Source organism: Oncorhynchus keta, chromosome 11 (assembly GCF_023373465.1).
Source record: "Oncorhynchus keta strain PuntledgeMale-10-30-2019 chromosome 11, Oket_V2, whole genome shotgun sequence".
Classification (NCBI taxonomy): Eukaryota; Metazoa; Chordata; class Actinopteri; order Salmoniformes; family Salmonidae; genus Oncorhynchus; species Oncorhynchus keta.
The window spans coordinates 13,015,166-13,040,887 of record NC_068431.1 but is presented as its reverse complement, the minus strand read 5'-3'; the positions used below and the strand labels follow the sequence as shown (position 1 = coordinate 13,040,887).

The 25,722-nt window shown below is 43.6% G+C and overlaps 1 protein-coding gene across 3 annotated transcripts in view; it reads left to right on the top strand.

Moving 5' to 3' along the window:
- The window catches only part of LOC118372876 (rho GTPase-activating protein 26-like), a 173,404-nt gene extending 148,540 nt beyond the window's left edge, over positions 1-24,864 (top strand). For 2 of the 3 annotated variants that reach the window (XM_052529465.1, XM_052529464.1), the window contains 6 exons: positions 300-447; positions 710-956; positions 13,355-13,390; positions 14,963-15,073; positions 16,919-17,010; positions 23,601-24,864. In XM_052529465.1, the coding sequence (XP_052385425.1) occupies positions 300-447; positions 710-956; positions 13,355-13,390; positions 14,963-15,073; positions 16,919-17,010; positions 23,601-23,689 (723 nt within the window). In that variant the 3' untranslated portion in view covers positions 23,690-24,864. The remainder of the gene's footprint in view (positions 1-299; positions 448-709; positions 957-13,354; positions 13,391-14,962; positions 15,074-16,918; positions 17,011-23,600) is intronic. The other variant, XM_052529466.1, reaches the window with a different exon arrangement.
- The last annotated feature ends 858 nt before the right edge of the window (positions 24,865-25,722 follow it).

The window sequence follows — 25,722 nt, the reverse complement described above, 5'->3', positions numbered from 1 at the left end:
AATGTATACATAATTAATCATTTCAACTATAATTTCCTCTATCAAAAGCCTTCCCAGAAGAGTGGAGGCTGTTATAGCAGCCCATGATTTTTGAATTAGATGTTCGACAAGCAGGTGTCCACATACTTTAGGCCATGTAGTGAATCTGTAAGTTGTAATACCATTTCCTCACACAGGCCCTACAATTTCATTGTCAAACAAATGTATAGTTGTGTGAGTACGTTTATTTAGCCATGGGTGGGTACCTTTAGTCAGTGTACAGTATGGGAAGGTTGATTATGCCAGTGCTGTGTGTGCAGATATTCAATGACATGCCAGTTCCGGGAGGTGGCCCGGCCAACCTACAGCTCAACCTGCAGCCGCGGAGGAGGAGCACGGAGAGCAAGGCCCCGTCCTGCAGCGAGAGACCCCTCACCCTCTTCCACACACCCACACACTCCCAGAAAGGTGGGCACAACAGTCTCTCTTCATCCCACACACCCTTCCTAATGTTCAGTGTCAGTCAGGACAGGAGACATTCAAATTGCCTGAGATATGTTCATCCTTCTTCATTTAAATGACTTTCTTCTCCTTTTTCAAATGTAAAAAAATGTATATATTGAGAGCATTTGAGTCAGCGGCTGACACATTGATCACCAATATTAAATATCCTCCTCACCAACTCAAGTGGTTAGTGTAACATATACATCTTCTTACTGCTGTTATGTAGTGGAGGAGAGGAACAATGTGGTAGTGAACTCTACTCCAGAGCTCCAGCAGCCGCAGCCAGCCCAGGCCAAGGCTCCCCACAACAACCCTTCAGCCAACCCCTCCTCCTCCTCAGCAGCGGTCAACCATAACAGCAGTGGCAGCCACGGCCACAGCTGGACCCCACGCAACAGCCTGACCAGCACTGACAGGGACCAGGACAGGGGCCTGACTGCCAGGCAGAACTTACAGAGCCGCCCAAACTCACTGTGAGTACACATACATAAGCAAGCCTGCAAACGCGTTTGCACGCACGCATACTCTCTTTCTTCACCGTACTCTTTGTCTCTTTCTTTACCCTCCTCTCTTTCTTCACCCTCCTTTATGTCTATTTCTTCACCCTCCTCTGTCTCTTTCTTCACCCTCCTCTGTCTCTTTTTTCACCCTCCTCTGTCTCTTTCTTCACCCTCCTCTCTATTTCTTTCTTCACCCTCTTCTCTGTCTCTTTCTTCACCCTCCTTTCTGTCTCTTTCTTCACCCTCCTCTCTTTCTCTTTCTTCACCCTCCTCTCTGTCTATTTCTTCACCCCCCTCTCTGTCTATTTCTTCACCCTCCTATCTGTCTCTTTCTTCACCCTCCTCTCTATTTCTTCCCACACTCTCTTTCTTCACCCCCCTCTCTGTCTATTTCTTCACCCCCCTCTCTCTCTATTTCTTCACCCTATCTGTCTCTTTCTTCACCCTCCTCTCTGTTTCTTTCCTCCCCCTCCTCTCCGACTCTTTCTCTGCATTGACATAATACTCCCCGAGTGTTGATAGAAGACATCTCTGATGGAAAATGATCTTACCTTGTGAAATCTCTTGAAGGTTGACAAAAGTAATTTAACTCACTGGGAGAAGTGAGATGTCTCTCCAAAACCACAAAAGATTGGCTTTACTCAATTCTGTCTCTCTCATACTCCTTCTTTCGCGCTTGCTCTCCCACTGATTATGTCTCATCTTCAGAGCTCTGTTCTCATGTATTTTCTTTCCCTTAAGGTCATGTTTGGAGGTGTTGGCACTGAGGAGAATGGGTCCATTTGCAGTGTGATCCTCTCTCTCTCTCCATCCTTCTCTCTCTCGCTCTTTCTCTCTATCACTCTCTCTCTCTCTGTCTCTCTATCTCTTTCTCCCTCTCTCTCCTTCCTCTCTCTCTCTGTCTCTCTTCCTCCCTCTCCTGTTCTCCCTCCACTTCTCTCTCTCTGTCTCTCTCTTTCTCTCCCCCCTCCTCTCTCTCTCTCTCTCTCTCTCTCTCTCTCTCTCTCTCTCTCTCTCTCTCACTTCCTCCCTCTTTTTCTCCCTCTCCCCCTCTCTCTCTCTGTCCCTCCCTCCCTCCCTTGCTCTCTCTCTATCCCTTTCTCTCTCTCTTTCTCCCACTCTCTCTCCCCCCTTAACCCCCCTCTCCCTCTCAGAACAGGAAGTGGACACAGCAGATTGAATAAGAAATTGATTTTGAGCCACAATCTGATGGCCTTTTGGAACACACTTAATTCCCCAAAATATCAAATGTAGGACAAGAGATGGAGAGAGAGACATTGTGTTGTCAGTATGTTTCTCCGCTGAGGCTAGCAGCTATCCTGAACAGGTTTCTGATAATGGGTCATAATGGATCGTAGTTTTAACGACAACATGGCGCATTCACAACATGGCGCATTCACAACATGGCACATTCACAACATGGCACATTCATAATATGGCGCATTGGGGCAGCAGGGTAGCCTAGTGGTTAGAGCGTTGGACTAGTAACCGGAAGGTTGCAAGTTCAAACCCCCGAGCTGACAAGGTACAAATCTGTCGTTCTGCCCCTGAACAGGTGTAACGGTTTTCTAGGTGTGAAGGAGAGTCGGACCAAAATGCAGCGTGTAGATTTGATCCATGTTTAATGAACAAACGTAAACACGAATCAATACAAACACTACAAAACAATAAACGTAACGAAAACCGAAACAGCCTAATACTGGTGCACATACACACAGAACAAGGACATCAAGACACTAAGGACAATCACCCATGAAACAACCAAAGAAATTCACAACATGGCGCATTGGCGCAACAACATGGCGCACAAAATAGTGCATCAGAGATATTAGAGAAAGGAGGAGATAGATAATCTCATTGGGCAATGAATGGAGAAACGAATACCCCCCCCCCACCAAGCAGACTGTTGGCCAATCACATTCACGTTGTCATGCTGTGTCACGCAGTTGCTAAGCTAATCATCACGCAATCCCTTCTCAAAGTCAGGGTACGAGTCGAGAAACATGCCTATTTTCCTCAAGTGTATGTAATGTCACGATTCCAAAGCTATACAATATTACAGAAAACAAGTTCATAATCTCACATCTCAGAAAATATTTGTAATGTTGTAATCCTTGTTCATGAAATTCATGCTGATGTTGGATTTTTGAGCTTGCGCACAATTGACTCGCATTCACTCCTTGTCCCACAATGAACTGTACGGCCCATTGACGACGTATGGGCAATATACACAATGGACGTTACTACAATTCCAATGGAGTTTCCCATCTCCTCAAAACAATCTGTGGGTGCATTCACAAAATGGTTTATTTGAGGATTCCATTGATCATGTGGTGAGTCTGGATCCAAAGTGTCACTTAGTTTTAGTCAATTTAAATGAAGGAAATTACATTGTGAGCAAAATTATATCACTTCAGTAAATAATTTTAAAAGGGTTAATGACGTTAGATTTGAGCATCTGTTGCCCCGATTAAAAAAATCCTAAATAACCAAACATTTGTCATTGCTGTTACTACTCCTACTCGTGACATAATGTTATCATAATGGCACATTCATTGATTTAGAATGGGAAAATGGACCCAAATACATTTCAATAAATACACATCTAGAAAAATAAGTACTCCAAAATGCCCAAATGCCCCCGCAAACGACCCTTTTAGGAGTTTTCTTTTAATCAAACCTTCACAAGCAATTTGATGGTTTGACAACAACCAGTTATTTAGCTTAAAAAAATAGGTTAAAAGCAATATTTCCTCTCAGAAAGCAAATACAGTGGCTTGGTAAACCAAGAGTTCATCCACTCAGTACTGGCATGCAGTGAAAGGCCATGAAACAGCTGACTAAATCATCAATGGGCTTATCAAGGAACAACTATGTTTTATTGGTTGAAGGTCAGATTTTAACAGTGTTGCGGCTTTTTTACAGCAGAAAACTGACTCATATTACAAGTGTTTCTTTAACTCCCCGTGCTGATTATCTAAAAGATGTTGTGGAGCGAGGGGGAGCAGAACTCTCAGGGGGAAGCAGGGGAGACCTTCTGGCTCTCACATAACTGCTGGAACCTTGTTCAACTGGTTCAATGCTAGCCTGTACATAGACTTGGTTTCATTCATTGCTAGCCTGTACAGAGACTTGGTTTCATTCATTGCTAGCCTGTACATAGACTTGGTTTCATTCATTGCTAGCCTGTACATAGACTTGGTTTCATTCATTGCTAGCCTGTACATAGACTTGGTTTCATTCATTGCTAGCCTGTACATAGACTTGGTTTCATTCATTGCTTGCCTGTACAGTGACTTGGTTTCATTCATTGCTAGCCTGTACAGAGACTTGGTTTCATTCATTGCTAGCCTGTACAGAGACTTGGTTTCATTCATTGCTAGCCTGTACAGAGACTTGGTTTCATTCATTGCTAGCCTGTACAGAGACTTGGTTTCATTCATTGCAAGCCTGTACAGTGACTTGGTTTCATTCATTGCTTGCCTGTACAGTGACTTGGTTTCATTCATTGCTAGCCTGTACAGAGACTTGGTTTCATTCATTGCTAGCCTGTACAGAGACTTGGTTTCATTCATTGCTAGCCTGTACAGAGACTTGGTTTCATTCATTGCTAGCCTGTACAGAGACTTGGTTTCATTCATTGCAAGCCTGTACAGTGACTTGGTTTCATTCATTGCTAGCCTGTACATAGACTTGGTTTCATTCATTGCTAGCCTGTACAGTGACTTGGTTTCATTCATTGCTAGCCTGTACAGTGACTTGGTTTCATTCATTGCTAGCCTGTACAGAGACTTGGTTTCATTCAATGCTAGCCTGTACATAGACTTGGTTTCATTCATTGCTAGCCTGTACAGAGACTTGGTTTCATTCATTGCTAGCCTGTACAGTGACTTGGTTTCATTCATTGCTAGCCTGTACAGAGACTTGGTTTCATTCATTGCTAGCCTGTACATAGACTTGGTTTCATTCATTGCTAGCCTGTACAGAGACTTGGTTTCATTCATTGCTAGCCTGTACAGTGACTTGGTTTCATTCAATGCTAGCCTGTACAGAGACTTGGTGTCATTCAATGCTAGCCTGTACATAGACTTGGTTTCATTTAATGCTAGCCTGTACAGTGACTTGGTTTCATTCAATGCTAGCCTGTACAGAGACTTGGTGTCATTCAATGCTAGCCTGTACAGAGACTTGCTAGCCTGTACAGAGACTGTCATTCAATGCTAGCCTGTACAGAGACTGCTGCCTGTACAGTTTCATTCAATGCTAGCCTGTACAGAGACTTGGTTTTCATTAGCCTGTACATGACTTGGTTTCATTCAATGCTAGCCTGTACAGAGACTTGGTTTCATTCAATGCTAGCCTGTACAGAGACTTGGTTTCATTCAATGCTAGCCTGTACAGAGACTTGGTTTCATTCAATGCTCGCCTGTACAGAGACTTGGTTTCATTCAATGCTAGCCTGTACATACAGTGACTTGGTTTCATTCAATGCTAGCCTGTACAGAGACTTGGTTTCATTCAATGCTCGCCTGTACATACAGTGACTTGGTTTCATTCATTGCTAGCCTGTACAGAGACTTGGTTTCATTCATTGCTAGCCTGTACATAGACTTGGTTTCATTCAACGCTAGCCTGTACAGTGACTTGGTTTCATTCAATGCTAGCCTGTACAGAGACTTGGTTTCATTCAATGCTAGCCTGTACAGAGACTTGGTTTCATTCAATGCTAGCCTGTACAGAGACTTGGTTTCATTCAATGCTAGCCTGTACAGAGACTTGGTTTCATTCAATGCTCGCCTGTACATAGACTTGGTGTCATTCAATGCTAGCCTGTACAGAGACTTGGTGTCATTCAATGCTAGCCTGTACAGAGACTTGGTTTCATTCATTGCTAGCCTGTACAGAGACTTGGTTTCATTCAATGCTAGCCTGTACAGAGACTTGGTGTCATTCAATGCTAGCCTGTACAGAGACTTGGTTTCATTCAATGCATGGGATAGACTGACCAGGTGAAAGCTATGATCCCTTCTTGATGTAATTAGTTAACAAATCCACTTCAATCAGTGTAGATGAAGGGGAGAACAGGTCAAATAAGGATTATTAAGCCTTGAGATAATTGAGACATTGATTGTGTATGTGTGTCATTCAGAGGGTGAATAGGCAAGACGGTATGATTGTAGGTGCTTGGCGCAGCGGTTTGTGACAAGCAACACTGCTTGGTTTATCACACAGTTTCCTGTGTGTATCAAGAATAGTCCACCACCCAAAGGACATCCAGCCAACTTGACACAACTGTCAGAAGCATTATAGTCAACATGGGCCAGCATCCATGTGGAATGTCTTTGACACCTTGTAGAGTCCATGCCCCAACTAATTGAGTCTGCTCTGAGGGCAAAAGGGGTGGGGTGCAACTCAATATTCGGGAGGTGTTCTTAATGTTTTGTACAATCAGTGTGTGTCTGATAAGCTGTATCACAGCTCATAATAGTAACTCTGGTACCACTTACAAGTTCTAGGAAGACCTTGACCCCTGACCTCAGTGGAAACATCATTAAAGAGACATAATTTCACGCCATCCAAAACCACCTCTGAGAGTAATACGACTTTTAATAATGCACCCTGAGTTTCGTTTCGGTCTTGTCTGTCTTTGTAGTTTTATCAGATGTTGAAATTATGATTTAACACAAAACCCTTCAAAGTTCCATCTGTTGGTTTTGGTTAAGCCGGAACTTACAGGTCCTTTGCTTGGCCTCAGCAATGACCCCATGGCAGGGTCAGTCTTTTCCTCTGGGGATCTCAGCTGTTATTGTTTCTTCCTATTCTGTTTTATTAGAAGGGGTGGTGTAGCACAGGGCTGAATTACAACTGAGAAAAACACACAAGACTAGAATCCCTGGTGACTCAGACCTCAAAAATGTTCTTGAAAACGTGTCATCAAAATTTCCATTTCTCCTAGCCAGCCAGTTGTACAAAGAGGCATCACTCACCAGGGCCAGTCGAAGCAAGTTCTGCCGCGACTACAGTCTATCGAGGAGCTAACGCTCTCTCCATCCCTCTCTTTATCTCTCTCTCTCTCTCTGTCTCTCTCTCCTCTCTCTCAGTAGAGCTATCTCTCTCTCTCTCTCTCTGTCTCTCTCTCCTCTCTCTCAGTAGAACTGTCTCTCTCTGTGTCTCTCTCTCCTCTCTCTCAGTAGAGCTGTCTCTCTCTCTCTCTGTCTCTCTCTCTCTCTCTCTCTCAGTAGAGCTGTCTCTCTCTCTCTCTCTGTCTCTCTCTCCTCTCTCTCAGTAGAGCTGTCTCTCTCTCTCCTCTCTCTCAGTAGAGCTCTCTCTCTCTCTCTCTCTGTCTCTCTCTCCTCTCTCAGTAGAGCTGTCTCTCTCTCTGTCTCTCTCCTCTCTCTCAGTAGAGCTGTCTCTCTCTCTCTCCTCTCTCTCAGTAGAGCTGTCTCTCTCTCTCTCTCTGTCTCTCTCTCCTCTCTCAGTAGAGCTGTCTCTCTCTCTGTCTCTCTCCTCTCTCTCAGTAGAGCTGTCTCTCTCTCTCTGTCTCTCTCTCTCTCCTCTCTCTCTCTCAGTAGAGCTGTCTCTCTCTCCTCTCTCTCAGTAGAGCTGTCTCTCTCTCTGTCTCTCTCCTCTCTCTCAGTAGAGCTGTCTCTCTCTCTCTGTCTCTCTCTCTCTCTCCTCTCTCTCAGTAGAGCTGTCTCTCTCTCTCTGTCTCTGTCTCTCTCTCTCTCTCTCTCTCTCTCTCTCTCTCTCTCTCTCTCTCTCTCTCTCTCTCTCTCTCTCTCTCTCTCTCTCTCTCTCAGTAGAGCTGTCTCTATCTCCTCTCTCTCAGTAGAGCTGTCTCTCTCCTCTCTCTCAGTAGAGCTGTCTCTCTCCTCTCTCTCAATAGAGCTGTCTCTCTCCTCTCTCTCAGTAAAGCTGTCTCTCCCCTCTCTCTCAGTAGAGCTGTCTCTCTCCTCTCTCTCAGTAGAGCTGTCTCTCTCCTTTCTCTCAGTAGAGCTGTCAATTCAATTCAATTCAATTCAAGGGCTTTATTGGCATGGGAAACATGTGTTAACATTGCCAAAGCAAGTGAGGTAGTCAACATACAAAGTCTCTCTCTCTCTCTCCTCTCTCTCTCAGTAGAGCTGTCTCTCTCTCCTCTCTCTCAGTAGAGCTGTCTCTCTCTCTGTCTCTCTCTCTGTCTCTCTCTCTCTCTCCTCTCTCTCAGTAGAGCTGTCTCTCTCTCTCTCTCTCTCTCTCTCTCTCTCTCTCTCTCTCTCTCTATCTCTCTCCTCTCTCTCAGTAGAGCTGTCTCTCTCTCTCTCTCTCTCTGTGTCTCTCTCCTCTCTCTCAGTAGAGCTGTCTCTCTCTGTCTCTCTCTCTCTCTCTCTCTCTCTCTCTCTCTCTCTCTCTCTCTCTCTCTCTCTCTCTCTCTCTCTCTCTCTCTCTCTCTCTCTCTCTCTCTCTCTCTCTCTCTCTCTCTCTCTCTCTCTCTCTCTCTCTCTCTATCTCTCTCCTCTCTCTCAGTAGAGCTGTCTCTCTCTCTCTCTCTCTGTCTCTCTCCTCTCTCTCAGTAGAGCTGTCTCTCTCTCTGTCTCTCTCTCTCCTCTCTCTCAGTAGAGCTGTCTCTCTCTCTCTCTCTCTCTCTCTCTCTCTCTCTCTCTCTCTCTCTCTCTCTCTCTCAGTAGAGCTGTCTCTGTCTCTCTCTCTCTCCTCTCTCTGAGTAGAGCTGTCTCTCCTCTCTCTCAGTAGAGCTGTCTCTCTCCTCTCTCTCAGTAGAGCTCTCAATTCAATTCAATTCAATTCAAGGGCTTTATTGGCATGGGAAACGTGTTAACATTGCCAAAGCAAGTGAGGTAGTCAACATACAAAGTCTCTCTCTCTCTCCTCTCTCTCTCAGTAGAGCTGTCTCTCTCTCCTCTCTCTCAGTAGAGCTGTCTCTCTCTCTCTCTGTCTCTCTCTCTCTCCTCTCTCTCAGTAGAGCTGTCTCTCTCTCTCTCTCTCTCTCTCTCTCTCTCTCTGTCTCTTTCTCCTCTCTCTCAGTAGATCTGTCTCTCTGTCTCTCTCTCTCTCCTCTCTCTCAGTAGAGCTGTCTCTCTCTCTCTGTCTCTCTCTCCTCCCTCTCAGTATAGCTGTCTCTCTCTCTCTCCTCTCTCTCAGTAGAGCTGTCTCTCTCTCTCTCTGTCTCTCTCTCCTCTCTCAGTAGAGCTGTCAATTCAATTCAATTCAATTCAAGGGCTTTATTGGCATGGGAAACATGTGTTAACATTGCCAAAGCAAGTGAGGTAGACAACATACAAAGTGAATATATAAGGTAAAAAACAACAAAAATGAACAGTAAACATTACACATACAGAAGTTTCAAAACAGTAAAGACATTACAAATGTCATATTATATATATATATATATATATATATATATATATATATATATATATATATATATATATATATATATATATACAATGTACAAATAGTTAAAGGACACAAGATAAAATAAATAAGCATAAATATGGGTTGTATTTACAATGGTGTTTGTTCTTCACTGGTTGCCCTTTTCTCGTGGCAACAGGTCACAAATCTTGCTGCTGTGATGGCACACTGTGGAATTTCACCCAGTAGATATGGGAGTTTTTAAAATTGGATTTGTTTTCGAATTCTTTGTGGATCTGTGTGATCTGGGGGAAATATGTATCTCTAATATGGTCATACATTGGGCAGGAGGTTAGGAAGTGCAGCTCAGTTTCCACCTCATTTTGTGGGCAGTGAGCACATAGCCTGTCTTCTCTTGAGAGCCATGTCTGCCTACGGCGGCCTTTCTCAATAGCAAGGATATGCTCACTGAGTCTGTACATAGTCAAAGCTTTCCTTAATTTCGGGTCAGTCACAGTGGTCAGGTATTCTGCCGCGGTGTACTCTCTGTGTAGGGCCAAATAGCATTCTAGTTTGCTCTGTTTTTTTGTTAATTCTTTCCAATGTGTTAAGTAATTATCTTTTTGTTTTCTCATGATTTGGTTGGGTCTAATTGTGCTGTTGTCCTGGGGCTCTGTAGGGTGTGTTTGTGTTTGTGAACAGAGCCCCAGGACCAGCTTGCTTAGGGGACTCTTCTCCAGGTTCATCTCTCTGTAGGTGATGCCTTTGTTATGGAAGGTTTGTGAATCACTTCCTTTTAGGTGGTTGTAGAATTTGATGGCTCTTTTCTGGATTTGGATAATTAGAGGGTATCGGCCTAATTCTGCTCTGCATGCATTATTTGGTGTTTTACGTTGTACACGGAGGATATTTTTGCAGAATTCTGCGTGCAGAGTCTCAATTTGGTGTTTGTCCCATTTTGTGAAGTCTTGGTTGGTGAGCGGACCCCAGACCTCACAACCATAAAGGGCAATGGGCTCTATGACTGATTCAAGTATTTTTAGCCAAATCCTAATTGGTATGTTGAAATTTATGTTTCTTTTGATGGCATAGAATGCCCTTCTTGCCTTGTCTCTCAGATCGTTCACAGCTTTGTGGAAGTTACCTGTGGCGCTGATGTTTAGGCCAAGGTATGTATAGTTTTTTGTGTGCTCTAGGGCAACAGTGTCTAGATGGAATTTGAATTTGTGGTCCTGGTGTCTCTCTCTCTGTCTCTCTCCTCTCTCTCAGTAGAGCTGTCTCTCTCTCTCTGTCTCTCTCTCTCAGTAGAGCTGTCTCTCCTCTCTCTCAGTAGAGCTGTCTCTCTCTCTGTCTCTCTCTCTCTCTCCTCTCTCAGTAGAGCTGTCTCTCTCTCTCGCTCCTCTCTCTCCTCTCTCTCAGTAGAGCTGTCAATTCAATCCTCTCTCTTTATTGGCATGGGAAACATGTGTTAACATTGCCAGTAGAGCTGTCTCGCTTTCTCTCTCTCTCTCTCTCTCTGTCTCTCTCTCTCTCTCTAGAGCTGTCTCTCTCTCTCTCTCTCTCTCTGTCTCTCTCTCTCTCTCCTCTCTCAGTAGAGTAGAGCTGTCTCTCTCTCCTCTCTCTCAGTAGAGCTGTCTCTCTCCTCTCTCTCAGTAGAGCTGTCTCTCTCCTCTCTCTCAGTAGAGCTGTCTCTCTCCTCTCTCTCAGTAGAGCTGTCAATTCAATTCAATTCAATTCAAGGGCTTTATTGGCATGGGAAACATGTGTTAACATTGCCAAAGCAAGTGAGGTAGTCAACATACAAAGTCTCTCTCTCTCTCCTCTCTCTCTCAGTAGAGCTGTCTCTCTCTCCTCTCTCTCAGTAGAGCTGTCTCTCTCTCTGTCTCTCTCTCTCTCCTCTCTCTCAGTAGAGCTGTCTCTCTCTCTCTCTCTCTCTCCTCTCTCTCAGTAGAGCTGTCTCGCTTTCTCTGTCTCTCTCTCTCTCTGTCTCTATCTCTCTCCTCTCTCTCAGTAGAGCTGTCTCTCTCTCTGTCTCTCTCTCTCTCCTCTCTCTCAGTAGAGCTGTCTCTCCTCTCTCTCAGTAGAGCTGTCTCTCTCTCCTCTCTCAGTAGAGCTGTCTCTCTCTCTGTCTCTCTCTGTCTCTCTCTCTCTCTCTCTCTCTCTCTCTCTCTCTCTCTCTGTCTCTCTCCTCTCTCTCAGTAGAGCTGTCTCTCTCCTCTCTCTCAGTAGAGCTGTCTCTCTCTCTCTCCTCTCTCTCAGTAGAGCTGTCTCTCTCTCTCTCTCTCTCTCCTCTCTCTCAGTAGAGCTGTCTCGCTTTCTCTGTCTCTCTCTCTCTCTGTCTCTATCTCTCTCCTCTCTCTCAGTAGAGCTGTCTCTCTCTCTCTCTCTCTCTCTCCTCTCTCTCAGTAGAGCTGTCTCTCTCTCTGTCTCTCTCTCTCTCCTCTCTCTCAGTAGAGCTGTCTCTCCTCTCTCTCAGTAGAGCTGTCTCTCTCTCCTCTCTCAGTAGAGCTGTCTCTCTCTGTCTCTCTCTGTCTCTCTCTCTCTCTGTCTCTCTCCTCTCTCTCAGTAGAGCTGTCTCTCTCCTCTCTCTCAGTAGAGCTGTCTCTCTCTCTCTCCTCTCTCTCTCTAGAGCTGTCTCTCTCTCTCTCTCTCTCTCTCTCTCTCTCTCTCTCTCTCTCTCTCTCTCTCTCTCTCTCTCTCTCTCTCTCTCTCTCTCTCTCTCTCTCTCTCTCTCTCTCTCTCTCTCTGTCTCTGTCTCTCTCAAGAATGGTAAATAGAAGAAAGTAGCCTTGGACCGGTTAATCCACGTCTGGGGACTGGCAGAACTGTAGAATGTATTGTCTCAGGTCAGGATTCTAGAACCTTGGTTAGTGAAGGGAGCAGGTCATAAAAACAAGACATGGACAGCAATATGTCCAGTTATGGATTAGTGACGGATCTGTAGCCAATTGTTCTAATGAGAGAGGTACTAAATTCAGCTGACCCTTTGCAGACAAGAACACAAACCAGATGGAATTAGAATTCTCGGGCACATTAAGTATTTCCAAAGGTTGAGAAACGCACCAATAATATGCTAAGAGCCATTCAGACATCATAAACAGACAGATGACAGAGTAATACAGTTATTACAGGCTTTGGGAGTACAAATATAATTTACTCATAATGCTGCTAAAGGTGACTTTCCTTCTTACAAAGTGGAATTCTTGGAGACGTAGTGGAAAACACTACAGATGTAGGATCTTAATTCGATTACGCTGTTGCAGGAGAACTGTGTTGACATTTCACTTGCCCTGCCTGTGTTCTCTCCATTAATGCAACAAGGCCCCCTGCCCTGACCAGTAATATCCTGCGTTACATTTGGCCTACAGGCTGTTTAGTAACCTAGGGGGGTAGCAGACTAGGCGTAATACGGTAATCTTTATTTAGTCTGGCAGTGTTGATACCCCATCTGATAAAGCTCTCTGGGCCTGGTGCACTGTAATTGAATGATGTTGTCAAGATTGATGGACGATGTGAAAAAAACATGGGATCAGTTTCATTAAGCCAGCTCAGGCGAAGCGTGCCGCTCTGGGAGGAGGAGCAGAGATTTGCTGCTAGGCAGGGGAATGGCAGAGATATATGCCGCTGTGTTGAAAGAACAAGATGCATTTGCTTTGAATTAAAAATGGTAGACAAACAAAGATAGATGTATCTGATGTAGATTATAAGATTGGTTTAAAACCTTTAAAAAAGGACCAAATATTTATCTGAACACCTTGGGGTATTTAATGTCTGGCAGATTGGGTCAGTCAGTTTGTGGGAGGTTGTTACAACAGGCAGAGCTTCCTATGTGGAAAGTATTATTCATGGATGCACTGTTGTCACTAATGGCTGTTTCTAAAAGTAACTGCACATAGTGGCACAGTGACCCTATGCATGATTAAATATACTGTAGGCATCAGCATGCCTCATTAATAACCTCTTCACTACAGTGTAATGAGAAGCAGCATGACTAACTCACTCCTCCATTGTGATTCCAGGCTGAACCCAAAGAGCCGCACCAGTATCCCAACGAGGTATGGACGTGTTCTTCACACCCTTTCGTCACTAACCAATGACACGAATTGATCACAAATAACAAGATAATTCAGTCAAGATGTGTCTGTGCCATCACAATAACAAATCACCTAGCGTTCTTACCAGTTCCAACTCAATACGTACTGAGCTATAATTAAAATGCACCCTGATCTTTGTTCACAATCAGATATATTATATCGCAGATGTCATCAAACTATGACAACTCTAGTCTAATGGGAATTACCATTGTTTACTTGCGTCTGAAACAAAGAACAACCAAGTTCCAGCTGATACTTAGTTCCAGCTGATGCTTAGTTCCAGCTGATGCTTAGTTCCAGCTGATGCTTAGTTCCAGCTGATACTTAGTTCCAGCTGATACTTAGTTCCAGCTGATGCTTAGTTCCAGCTGATGCTTAGTTCCAGCTGATGCTTAGTTCTAGTTGATGCTTAGTTCCAGCTGATGCTTAGTTCCAGCTGATGTTTAGTTCCAGCTGATGCTTAGTTCTAGTTGATGCTTAGTTCTAGTTGATGCTTAGTTCCAGCTGATACTTAGTTCCAGTTGATGCTTAGTTCCAGCTGATGCTTAGTTCCAGCTGATGCTTAGTTCCAGCTGATGTTTAGTTCCAGCTGATGCTTAGTTCTAGCTGATGCTTAGTTCCAGCTGATGCTTAGTTCTAGTTGATGCTTAGTTCCAGCTGATGCTTAGTTCCAGCTGATGCTTAGTTCCAGCTGATGCTTAATTCCAGCTGATGCTTAGTTCTAGTTGATGCTTAGTTCCAATTGATGCTGAGTTGATGCTTAGTTCTAGCTGATGCTTAGTTCTAGCTGATGCTTAGTTCCAGTTGATGCTTAGTTCCAGTTGATGCTTAGTTCCAGCTGATGCTTAGTTCCAGCTGATGCTTAGTTCCAGCTGATGCTTAGTTCCAGTTGATGCTTAGTTCTAGCCGATGCTTAGTTCTAGCTGATGCTTAGTTCTAGTTGATGCTTAGTTCCAGTTGATGCTTAGTTCTAGCTGATGCTTAGTTCTAGTTGATGCTTAGTCCCAGCTGATGCTTAGTTCCAGCGATGCTTAGTTCCAGTTGATGCTTAGTTCTAGCTGATGCTTAGTTCTAGTTGATGCTTTGTTCCAGTTGATGCTTAGTTCTAGCTGATGCTTAGTTCTAGTTGATGCTTAGTTCCAGTTGATGCTTAGTTCCAGCTGATGCTTAGTTCCAGCTGATGCTTAGTTCCAGCTGATGCTTAGTTTTAACTGATGCTTAGTTCCAGCTGATGCTTAGTTCCAGCTGATGCTTAGTTCCAGCTGATGCTTAGTTTTAACTGATGCTTAGTTCCAGCTGATGCTTAGTTTTAGCTGATGCTTAGTTCCAGCTAATGCTTAGTTCCAGCTGATGCTTAGTTTTAACTGATGCTTAGTTCCAGCTGATGCTTAGTTTTAGCTGATGCTTAGTTCCAGCTGATGCATGTATGCAGCCTGTACGGGTTGTCTCACTAGATACTGGATATAGTATAACCACTCCATGTAGTCGCTGACAGTCTAGTCACAGTGGATGTTGTGTATGTGTGTCTCTCAGCCCAGCCTCACCCAGCCCCACCTCACCACGTTCCCCCTCCTGGCCGATGTTCTCCGCACCCTCCAGCCCCCAGCCAGCCTCCTCCACCTCCAGTGACTCCTCCCCCATCAGGTCTGTCACCACGTCCTCCCAACACACCATCTTCGGTTGCACCTTCTACTCACGATGCCAATTCTGGAGCTTAGCTCCGCCTCACTGCTGCACCCCCTCTGCCCCACCCCCACCACCGTGTATGATTATCACTGACAGATAGTTCCTGATCACCCTGAGAGGCTTACCCTGTTCACACTATCACGCCAATTTGAATTGCACTATACTAGCTCAGGTTCATTTATTCCTTCCCAGAAACAACGGCAGACGTGTAACCAGGCCAGCGCAGTACAGCTCAGCTCAGCTTGGCTCAGTCGTGTGAAGAGCTATAGTAAGGTGTAAGGTGGATCACAGGCTCATCTTTGGTTGATTCAGGATACAGCCAGTCTATCAGATTTCCAAAAATGGTTATGCATGTAGGCAGGTAATTCAGATAAACTCCAGATTATAAATACCTTGAGTCAGGTCTAGACAGATATACTCCAGATTATAAATACATTGAGTCAGGTCTAGACAGATATACTCCAGATTATAAATACATTGAGTCAGGTCTAGACAGATATACTCCAGATTATAAATACATTGAGTCAGGTCTAGACAGATATACTCCAGATTATAAATACATTGAGTCAGGTCTAGACAGATATACTCCAGATTATAAATACCTTGAGTCAGGTCTAGACAGATATACTCCAGATTATAAATACCTTGCGTCAGGTCTAGACAGATATACTCCAGATTATAAATACCTTGAGTCAGGTCTAGACAGATATACTCCAGATTATAAATACCTTGAGTCAGGTCTAGACAGATATACTCCAGATTATAAATACCTTGAGTCAGGTCTAGACAGATAAACTCCATAATATAAATACCATGAGTCAGGTCTAGACAGATATACTCCAGATTATAAATACCATGAGTCAGGTCTAGACAGATATACTCCAGATTATAAATAATTTGAGTCAGGTCTAGACAGATATACTGCAGATTATAAATACCTTGCGTCAGGTCTAGACAGATATACTCCAGATTATAAATACCTTGAGTCAGGTCTAGACAGATATACTCCAGATTATAAATACCTTGAGTCAGGCCTAGACAGATATACTCCAGATTATAAATACCTTGAGTCAGGTCTAGACATATATACTCCAGATTATAAATACCTTGAGTCAGGTCTAGACAGATAAACTCCAGATTATAAATACCTTGAGTCAGGCCTAGACAGATAAACTCCATAATATAAATACCTTGAGTCAGGTCTACACAGAAACTCCAGATTATAAATACCTTGAGTCAGGTTTAGACAGGTTCAGAATAACCATGGGCCTTTTTGGGGGAGCTGTGTAAATATCTGTCGGATATATAGCATATTCGTTGCTGCTTTTTGCTTTACAAGGACACACTTCTTGTAAAGCAAGATGGCTACCTTTGGTGGCAGGTAGCCTAGTGGTTAGAGTGTTGGGCCAGTGACTGAAAGGTTGCAAGATCAAATCCTTGAGCTGACAAGGTAAACATCTGTTGTTCTGAACAAGGCAGTTCACCCACTGTTCCTAGGCCATCATTGTAAATAAGAATTTGTTGTTAACTGACTTGCCTAGTTAAATAAAGGATAAAAAATAAAAACTTCCTTGTCAAACTGTATAAATGTATTTATACAGTTGATGACTATCAGGGAAAAGTGAATTATAGGCACACAGAGACTTTCCATATGGGAGCGACGATGTTATAAGACACCCTGGTCCGTTTGGTGCTTCACCTGTCGTTGCTCCCGACAGTTAGAGTGGTGGGACACTCAAAGTGCCCAATGTGGTATCCGAGTGAGTTGGATTATAACATGTTATTTTCCCTCCCCCTCTGTAGCGTCCCAGGCAGGCAGGCTAGGGCCCTCTACGCCTGCAAAGCCGAGCACCACTCTGAGCTTTCATTCATCGCAGGGACCACCTTTGAAAATGGTGAGTATAGACCACTGTGACTCTTAAATAACCGTGTCCCAATCCCAAATGGACCCCTAAACCCTACGCCCTGTGCATTTGTGAATATCTGAACGGATTTGGTTGTTATAAACAATATGGTGAGACTTCCAGCTAGCCCATCAGAGAGCAAGGTGGAGCTACTACCAGATTGGTTGCACCTGTCAAATCCTCTCAGATACCGTGCAGAGGGTGGGAAAATGTGGGATGGTAGACCTATTATTATTATAACAGTACAGTACAGTATAACAATACAGTGCATTCAGAAAGTATTCAGACCTCTTGACTTTTTCCACATTTTGTTACGTTACAGCCTTATTCTTAAAATAATTAAATCGTTTTTTCCCCTCAACAATCTACACACAATATCCCATAATGACAAAGCAAAACTGTTTTATTTGTATTTTTTGCTAATTTATTCAAAATAAAACATTGAAATATCACATTTACATACTGTAAGTATTCAGACCCTTTATCAGTACTTTGTTGAAACATATTTGGCAGCAATTACAGCCTTGAGTCTTCTTGAGTATGACGCTACAAGCTTGGCACATCTGTATTTGGGGAGTTTCTCCCGTTCTTCTCTGTAGATCCTCTCATGCTCTGTCGGGTTGGAAGGGGAGCATCGCAGCACAGGTATTCTCGGGTCTTAACAGGGATGTTAGACCGAGTACAAGTCCAGGCTCTGGCTGGGCCAATCAACGACATTCAGAGACTTGTTCCCGAAGCCACTCCTGCGTTGTCTTGGCTGTGTGCTTAGGGTCGTTGTCCTGTTGAAAGGTGAACCTTCACCCCAGGCTGAGGTCTTGAGCGCTCTGGTGCAGGTTTCCATCAAGGATCTCTCTGTACTTTGCTCCTTTCATCTTTCCCTCGATCCTATTTATAGTATTTCTGTTTTACTTTGTCATTATGGGGTATTGTGTGTAGCTTGATGAGGAACATTTTTTATTTAATTAATTTTAGAATAAAGCTGTAACGTAAGAAAATGTGGAAAAAGTCAAGGGGTCTGAATATTTTCTGAATACATGATATACTGGTCACATGAGAAATTAGCCAGGGGTTTTCTATGACCTCCCTCTCTGCACTCATCGTCCTCCCTGGTACCAGTGTGTGGTTGAGGAGGAGGAGGAGAGAGCAGAAGGAGCAGGGAGGAGGGCCAGGCTGCCTCACCTCTTCTCTCCTTCAGGGAAGAACCTGATCCTAGCCAAGCCTCCAGGGGCCACAGGTCCCTACTGTTACTTTATCTTAAGCACCCCGAAACCTCACCACTCTTAACACTAAGGGCTCTATTCAGCGTTACAGATTACGCGATAGAATACAAATGGAAGAGGTCATCTGTGATTGTGCCGATTTATGCAGTGTTTACCGTGAAAGCAGTCTCCGTTAAAGCAAGAAACATCACCTTTAAATTTCAATCACGCTGTTGAGCTGAACTTCCGCAATGCTGATTGAATAAAGCCCCAAATCCTATCTCTGTTTTAGTTAAAGCCGTTTTTCTCTGTCCTAATGAAAACCACTTTCATATTGTTTAAAATGATAACTAAGGGCTCTATTTATTCCGCATCGAGGAAGTTCAGTTTTACAGTGTGTTTGAAATGTAAAGGCAATTTTCTACCTTTATCAGAGACTGCATTCACAGCTAACACTGCATATGTCCGCTCAATCGGAAACTCCCGGAATCTGTAACGCTGTAATGCTTCACGAATCAGGGTGACATTTACTGTAGACAGAGCAGCCATTTGAGCGAGTTGGGTTATAGATTAAAACTGTTATTACGTTTTTATGAAATACATTGTGTGAATGTCGAAACCCAGTGTAGCCTGTCTTAGAAGCAGAAGGGTTATAGTGCATGTCTGGTTGGGTCAAGGGTCTGATGATCTGGGAAAAGCAGAGATTAGCAGCGTGGGAATCAGCCACCCAGGTTAATCAGGTACAGGAAGAAAGAAGAACAATTATTGTATGAGGTCCTGGTCTAAAGTAGTGCACTATATAGGGAATAGGGCCCTGGTCAAAAGTAGTGCACTATATAGGGAATAGGGCCCTGGTCAAAAGTAGTGCACTATATAAGAAATAGGGCCCTGGTCAAAAGTAGTGCACTATATAGGGAATAGGGCCCTGGTCAAAAGTAGTGCACTATATAGGGAATAGGGCCCTCGTCAAAAGTAGTGCACTATATAGGGAATAGGGCCCTGGTCAAAAGTAGTGCACTATATAGGGAATAGGGCCCTCGTCAAAAGTAGTGCACTATATAGGGAATAGGGCCCTGGTCAAAAGTAGTGCACTCTGTATGGGATAGGATGTCATTTGAGGAACACCCTAGGGTCCATAGTGCTCTAGGAAATATTTCCCTAAGCTTTCCCATCTACAGTTCCCAGCTACAGTTCCCAGCTACAGTTCCCAGCTACAGCTCCTAGCTAGTTCCCATCTACAGTTCCCATCTACAGTTCCCAGCTACAGTTCCCAGCTACAGCTCCCAGATACAGTTCCCAGCTACAGTTCCCAGCTACAGTTCCCATCTACAGTTCCCAGCTACAGTTCCCAGCTACAGTTCCCAGCTACAGCTCCTAGCTAGTTCCCATCTACAGTTCCCAGCTACAGTTCCCAGCTACAGTTCCCAGCTACAGCTCCTAGCTAGTTCCCATCTACAGTTCCCAGCTACAGCTCCCAGCTACAGTTCCCTGCTACAGCTCCCAGATACAGTTCCCATCTACAGTTCCCATCTACAGCTCCCATCTACAGTTCCCTGCTACAGCTCCCAGCTACAGTTCCCATCTACAGCTCCCAGCTACAGTTCCCTGCTACAGCTCCCAGCTACAGTTCCCATCTACAGCTCCCATCTACAGTTCTCAGCTACAGTTCCCAGCTACAGTTCCCAGCTACAGTTCCCATCTACAGTTCCCAGCTACAGTTCCTAGCTACCAAAACAAGACTAGGGGCTTCATTCAGTCTGGAAAGCTGATTGCGTGATAGAAATGTAAAGGTAATTTCCGATTGGACGGACATATGCAGTGTTTACTGTGAAATTTGATTGCCTTAAAATGTAAATTGCGCTTTAACGCTTAACTTCCGCAATACGGATTGAATAGAACAAGTGAGTTTTCACACTCATTTATGTGCAGAAGTTCTCTTCTCAACTCTCTGAATAAACTGTCAACTCTCTGAATAAACTGTCAACTCTCTGAATAGCCTGTCAACTCTGAGTAACCTGTCAACTCTCTGAGTAACCTGTCAACTCTCTGAATAACCTGTCAACTCTCTGAAAACCTGCCAACTCTCTGAATAACCTGTCAACTCTCTGAATAACCTGTCAACTCTCTGAATAACCTGTCAACTCTCTCTATAACCTGTCAACTCTCTGAGTAACCTGTCAACTCTCTGAATAACCTGTCAACTCTCTGAATAACCTGTCAACTCTCTGAATAACCTGTCAACTCTCTGAGTAACCTGTCAACTCTCTGAATAACCTGTCAACTCTCTGAATAACCTGTCAACTCTCTGAATAACCTGTCAACTCTCTGAGTAACCTGTCAACTCTCTGAATAACCTGTCAACTCTCTGAATAACCTGTCAACTCTCTGAGTAACCTGTCAACTCTCTGAGTAACCTGTCAACTCTCTGAATAACCTGTCAACTCTCTGAATAACCTGTCAACTCTCTGAAAACCTGTCAACTCTCTGAATAACCTGTCAACTCTCTGAATAACCTGTCAACTCTCTGAATAACCTGTCAACTCTCTGAATAACCTGTCAACTCTCTGAATAACCTGTCAACTCTCTGAATAACCTGTCAACTCTCTGAATAACCTGTCAACTCTCTGAGTAACCTGTCAACTCTCTGAATAACCTGTCAACTCTCTGAATAACCTGTCAACTCTCTGAGTAACCTGTCAACTCTCTGAATAACCTGTCAACTCTCTGAGTAACCTGTCAACTCTCTGAATAACCTGTCAACTCTCTGAGTAACCTGTCAACTCTCTGAATAACCTGTCAACTCTCTGAGTAACCTGTCAACTCTCTGAAAACCTGTCAACTCTCTGAATAACCTGTCAACTCTCTGAATAACCTGTCAACTCTCTGAGTAACCTGTCAACTCTCTGAATAACCTGTCAACTCTCTGAGTAACCTGTCAACTCTCTGAAAACCTGTCAACTCTCTGAGTAACCTGCCAACTCTCTGAGTAACCTGTCAACTCTCTGAGTAACCTGTCAACTCTCTGAATAACCTGTCAACTCTCTGAGTAACCTGTCAACTCTCTGAATAACCTGTCAACTCTCTGAGTAACCTGTCAACTCTCTGAATAACCTGTCAACTCTCTGAATAACCTGTCAACTCTCTGAATAACCTGTCAACTCTCTGAAAACCTGTCAACTCTCTGAGTAACCTGTCAACTCTCTGAGTAACCTGTCAACTCTCTGAGTAACCTGTCAACTCTCTGAATAACCTGTCAACTCTCAGAATAACCTGTCAACTCTCTGAGTAACCGGTCAAATCTCTGAAAACCTGTCAACTCTCTGAGTAACCTGTCAACTCTCTGAGTAACCTGTCAACTCTCTGAATAACCTGTCAACTCTCTGAAAACCTGTCAACTCTCTGAGTAACCTGTCAACTCTCTGAGTAACCTGTCAACTCTCTGAATAACCTGTCAACTCTCTGAATAACCTGTCAACTCTCTGAGTAACCTGTCAACTCTCTGAGTAACCTGTCAACTCTTTGAATAACCTGTCAACTCTCTGAGTAACCTGTCAACTCTCTGAATAACCTGTCAACTCTCTGAATAACCTGTCAACTCTCTGAATAACCTGTCAACTCTCTGAATAACCTGTCAACTCTCTGAGTAACCTGTCAACTCTCTGAATAACCTGTCAACTCTCTGAGTAACCTGTCAACTCTCTGAATAACCTGTCAACTCTCTGAATAACCTGTCAACTCTCTGAATAACCTGTCAACTCTCTGAATAACCTGTCAACTCTCTGAAAACCTGTCAACTCTCTGAGTAACCTGTCAACTCTCTGAGTAACCTGTCAACGCTCTGAGTAACCTGTCAACTCTCTGAATAACCTGTCAACTCTCTGAGTAACCTGTCAACTCTCTGAGTAACCTGTCAACTCTCTGAGTAACCTGTCAACTCTCTGAATAACCTGTCAACTCTCTGAATAACCTGTCAACTCTCTGAAAACCTGTCAACTCTCTGAGTAACCTGTCAACTCTCTGAATAACCTGTCAACTCTCTGAATAACCTGTCAACTCTCTGAATAACCTGTCAACTCTCTGAAAACCTGTCAACTCTCTGAGTAACCTGTCAACTCTCTGAATAACCTGTCAACTCTCTGAATAACCTGTCAACTCTCTGAATAACCTGTCAACTCTCTGAATAACCTGCCAACTCTCTGAATAACCTGTCAACTCTCTGAAAACATGTCAACTCTCTGAGTAACCTGTCAACTCTCTGAGTAACCTGTCAACTCTCTGAGTAACCTGTCAACTCTCTGAATAACCTGTCAACTCTCTGAATAACCTGTCAACTCTCTGAGTAACCTGTCAACTCTCTGAATAACCTGTCAACTCTCTGAATAACCTGTCAACTCTCTGAATAACCTGTCAACTCTCTGAATAACCTGTCAACTCTCTGAATAACCTGCCAACTCTCTGAAAACCTGTCAACTCTCTGAATAACCTGTCAACTCTCTGAATAACCTGTCAACTCTCTGAATAACCTGTCAACTCTCTGGATAACCTGTCAACTCTCTGAATAACCTGTCAACTCTCTGAATAACCTGTCAACTCTCTGAATAACCTGTCAACTCTCTGAATAACCTGTCAACTCTCTGGATAACCTGTCAACTCTCTGAATAACCTGTCAACTCTCTGAGTAACCTGTCAACTCTCTGAGTAACCTGTCAACTCTCTGAAAACCTGTCAACTCTCTGAATAACCTGTCAACTCTCTGAATAACCTGTCAACTCTCTGAGTAACCTGTCAACTCTCTGAATAACCTGTCAACTCTCTGAGTAACCTGTCAACTCTCTGAATAACCTGTCAACTCTCTGAATAACCTGTCAACTCTGAGTAACCTGTCAACTCTCTGAGTAACCTGTCATTTCTCAGTGCCTATATTTTGTTTATAGGTTTTTTTTGTTTTAAAAATATAGAAAACACAGACCTATGGACTGATACATTTACAATAATGTATGTAATTGCAATGACCCCTTATGTAAATTGTATCTACAGCCAGCCTGTAATAGAGCTTCATGTTTTCATTGTGGCTTGGGTCATCAATGCTGCTAGCGGTCATCAATGCTGCTAGGGGTCATCAATGCTGCTAGGGGTCACAGTTGCACACTGGGGTCTTGTTCATCTTATACGGCCTTCTCAAGAAGTATGCAGTGGTGTGTGTCACCCCCCTCTGATTCTTCCCATAACCACCAGAGTGCCACTGTCCCAGCTGTCAGTAGCTACTCACCATATTGGTCTCTGCTTTCAAATGAGGAATATCTAATGTTCTGTTGGATAACATGAGAGGCGGTCAACGGTTGAGAACAGCTCAGCTATGTGCATCTGTCTCTCATCCCTCAGTTCATTCCTCCAGGGAGCCAGGCTGGCTGGAAGGTACCCTGGACGGCAGGACGGGCCTGATACCGGAGAACTATGTGGAGTTTGTGTAGTCCTGGATCAGGACTGAACTGGAGAGACCACGCAGCTGCACTGTTTCCCTGCAGCTTATTGGAAGTCTGGAGCACAGAGTGCTCCCTGCTGTGCATGGTCATGAATCTGGAATTCAGCAGCAGACTCTGTGTGTGTGTGTGTGTGTGTGTGTGTGTGTGTGTGTGTGTGTGTGTGTGTGTGTGTGTGTGTGTGTGTGTGTGTGTGTTTTGCTTTGTTGCTACAAAAGCTCATTCCCCTGTTCATTGAATTGCACTGCCACTGCTTTTAGTATCTTCTATTATCAGTTGTTGGAACTTAGGAATATGTTTCCATTTTGGGGCGGGAAAAAAGTAATTGGTCTGAGGTTTGGACTGCTGTCCAACTTCTCTTCCTGTGTACTGCCTGTAGGAACAGGGCGGCTGGTAGCCTAGCGGTTAAGAGCGTTGGCCCAGTAACCCAATGGTCGTTGGTTTGAATCCACAATCTGACTAGATGAAAAGTCTGTTGTGCCCTTGAGCAAGGCACTTAACCCGAATTGCTCTTGTAAATAGCTCTGGAGCGTCTGCTAAAATGTCAAATGTCACAATGAATGGAGTTGACTGTGTGGGGGGCTTTCATCTCTAAATGATAGGGGGGTATTTTTCAGCGAGTATCGCTATAAATGTAAGCGCCTTTCATTGGCAACCCGGTATTCCCCGAGACAAAATAGACCACAGCTGCTGTTGTACCAAACAGTACAGCTGTGGGAGCATATATTAACTCCCGGTTACACACATTTAATAGCTTTTTTTATTTAATAAAATGGAACTACTGGGTGAAATTGTCTCAAAAAAACTAGAAAGTTAACTGAAATGTTTTCATGAACTGATTTTTTTTTATTTTAATTTTCTTAACAGGTAGAGTGTAAAAAATGTTTTAATGTGAAACTAGACCACTTATGTTATTTATATACATTTTCAAAGCTGAGATCTGAACTGTATTCTTTTAGAGTGTATTAACATTGTAAATACATTTGATAAGGTATCATTTTCTAAGTATGACTATTAACTGATTTGTTTTTTAGCATCTTAGTTGCTACATTTTTTGTGTCATTGATTTCCTGTCCATTGGGAGCCTGAATATTCTTTCTTATCAAATGAATCATGAACAAGGTTGTATAGAAGATAATCTATTAAAGACCAACATTGAACTCGCAGATCTGTCCTAGTTTCTTCATGCGGCAGGGTAGCCTAGGTGGTTAGAGCATTGGACTAGGTTGCAAATCCAAATCCCCGAGCTGACAAGGTACAAATCTGTCGTTCTGCCCCTGAACAAGGCAGTTAACCCACTGTTCCTAGGCCATCATTGAAAATAAGAATTTGTTCTTAACTGACTTGCCTGGTTAAATAAAGGTAAAAATAAATGTCTTAATGCTTTGGATTTTATAGACCTATTCTGAGCACTGGCATGTCATAATGGATGCCAAGGGAACCCCACATTTCTTTCCAAGATTATGATTTAAAAATATATATATATATTTAGTCTGTTTCATAATTTTCCTTCAGTTTACAAGAGGCTGAATGTATGTCACAGGAGAAAGCATCAGAGTGAGTGAAAGAGCTCCCCTGTGTCTCTCTACATGTAGGCCATTTATCTGATGCTGTCTGGTCCAAACGAGTATGACATTGTTGCCAACCGTAGCTTTGAGCTAAACTGAACGAGCTCAACTGTGTATGGTCCTGGTGCACCAAAAAAAGTGTCAAGAGAAGCCAGCTTTAATTTGGCTTCTATCAAATCCCATCGAGAGCATACGTCAGTGACAGAAAAAATGGAATTGTTGCATCTCGTTGAGTTGTCCTCCGATGGCCAGCTAGCCAAATTGTCCCTTTCCTAAATTAGCCATGGATGGAAATAGGGATTTAGACTTGTGGTTTTCCTTAATTATCCGTACTGGCCAATGATTATAATGACTATTCTGATCCAACCATTAATTCATACATTGTGCCTCTGGCCTGAGAGGATGGAAGTTGAATATGTAGCTAGATGTAGAATGCTAATGTTAACGAGCTAACGT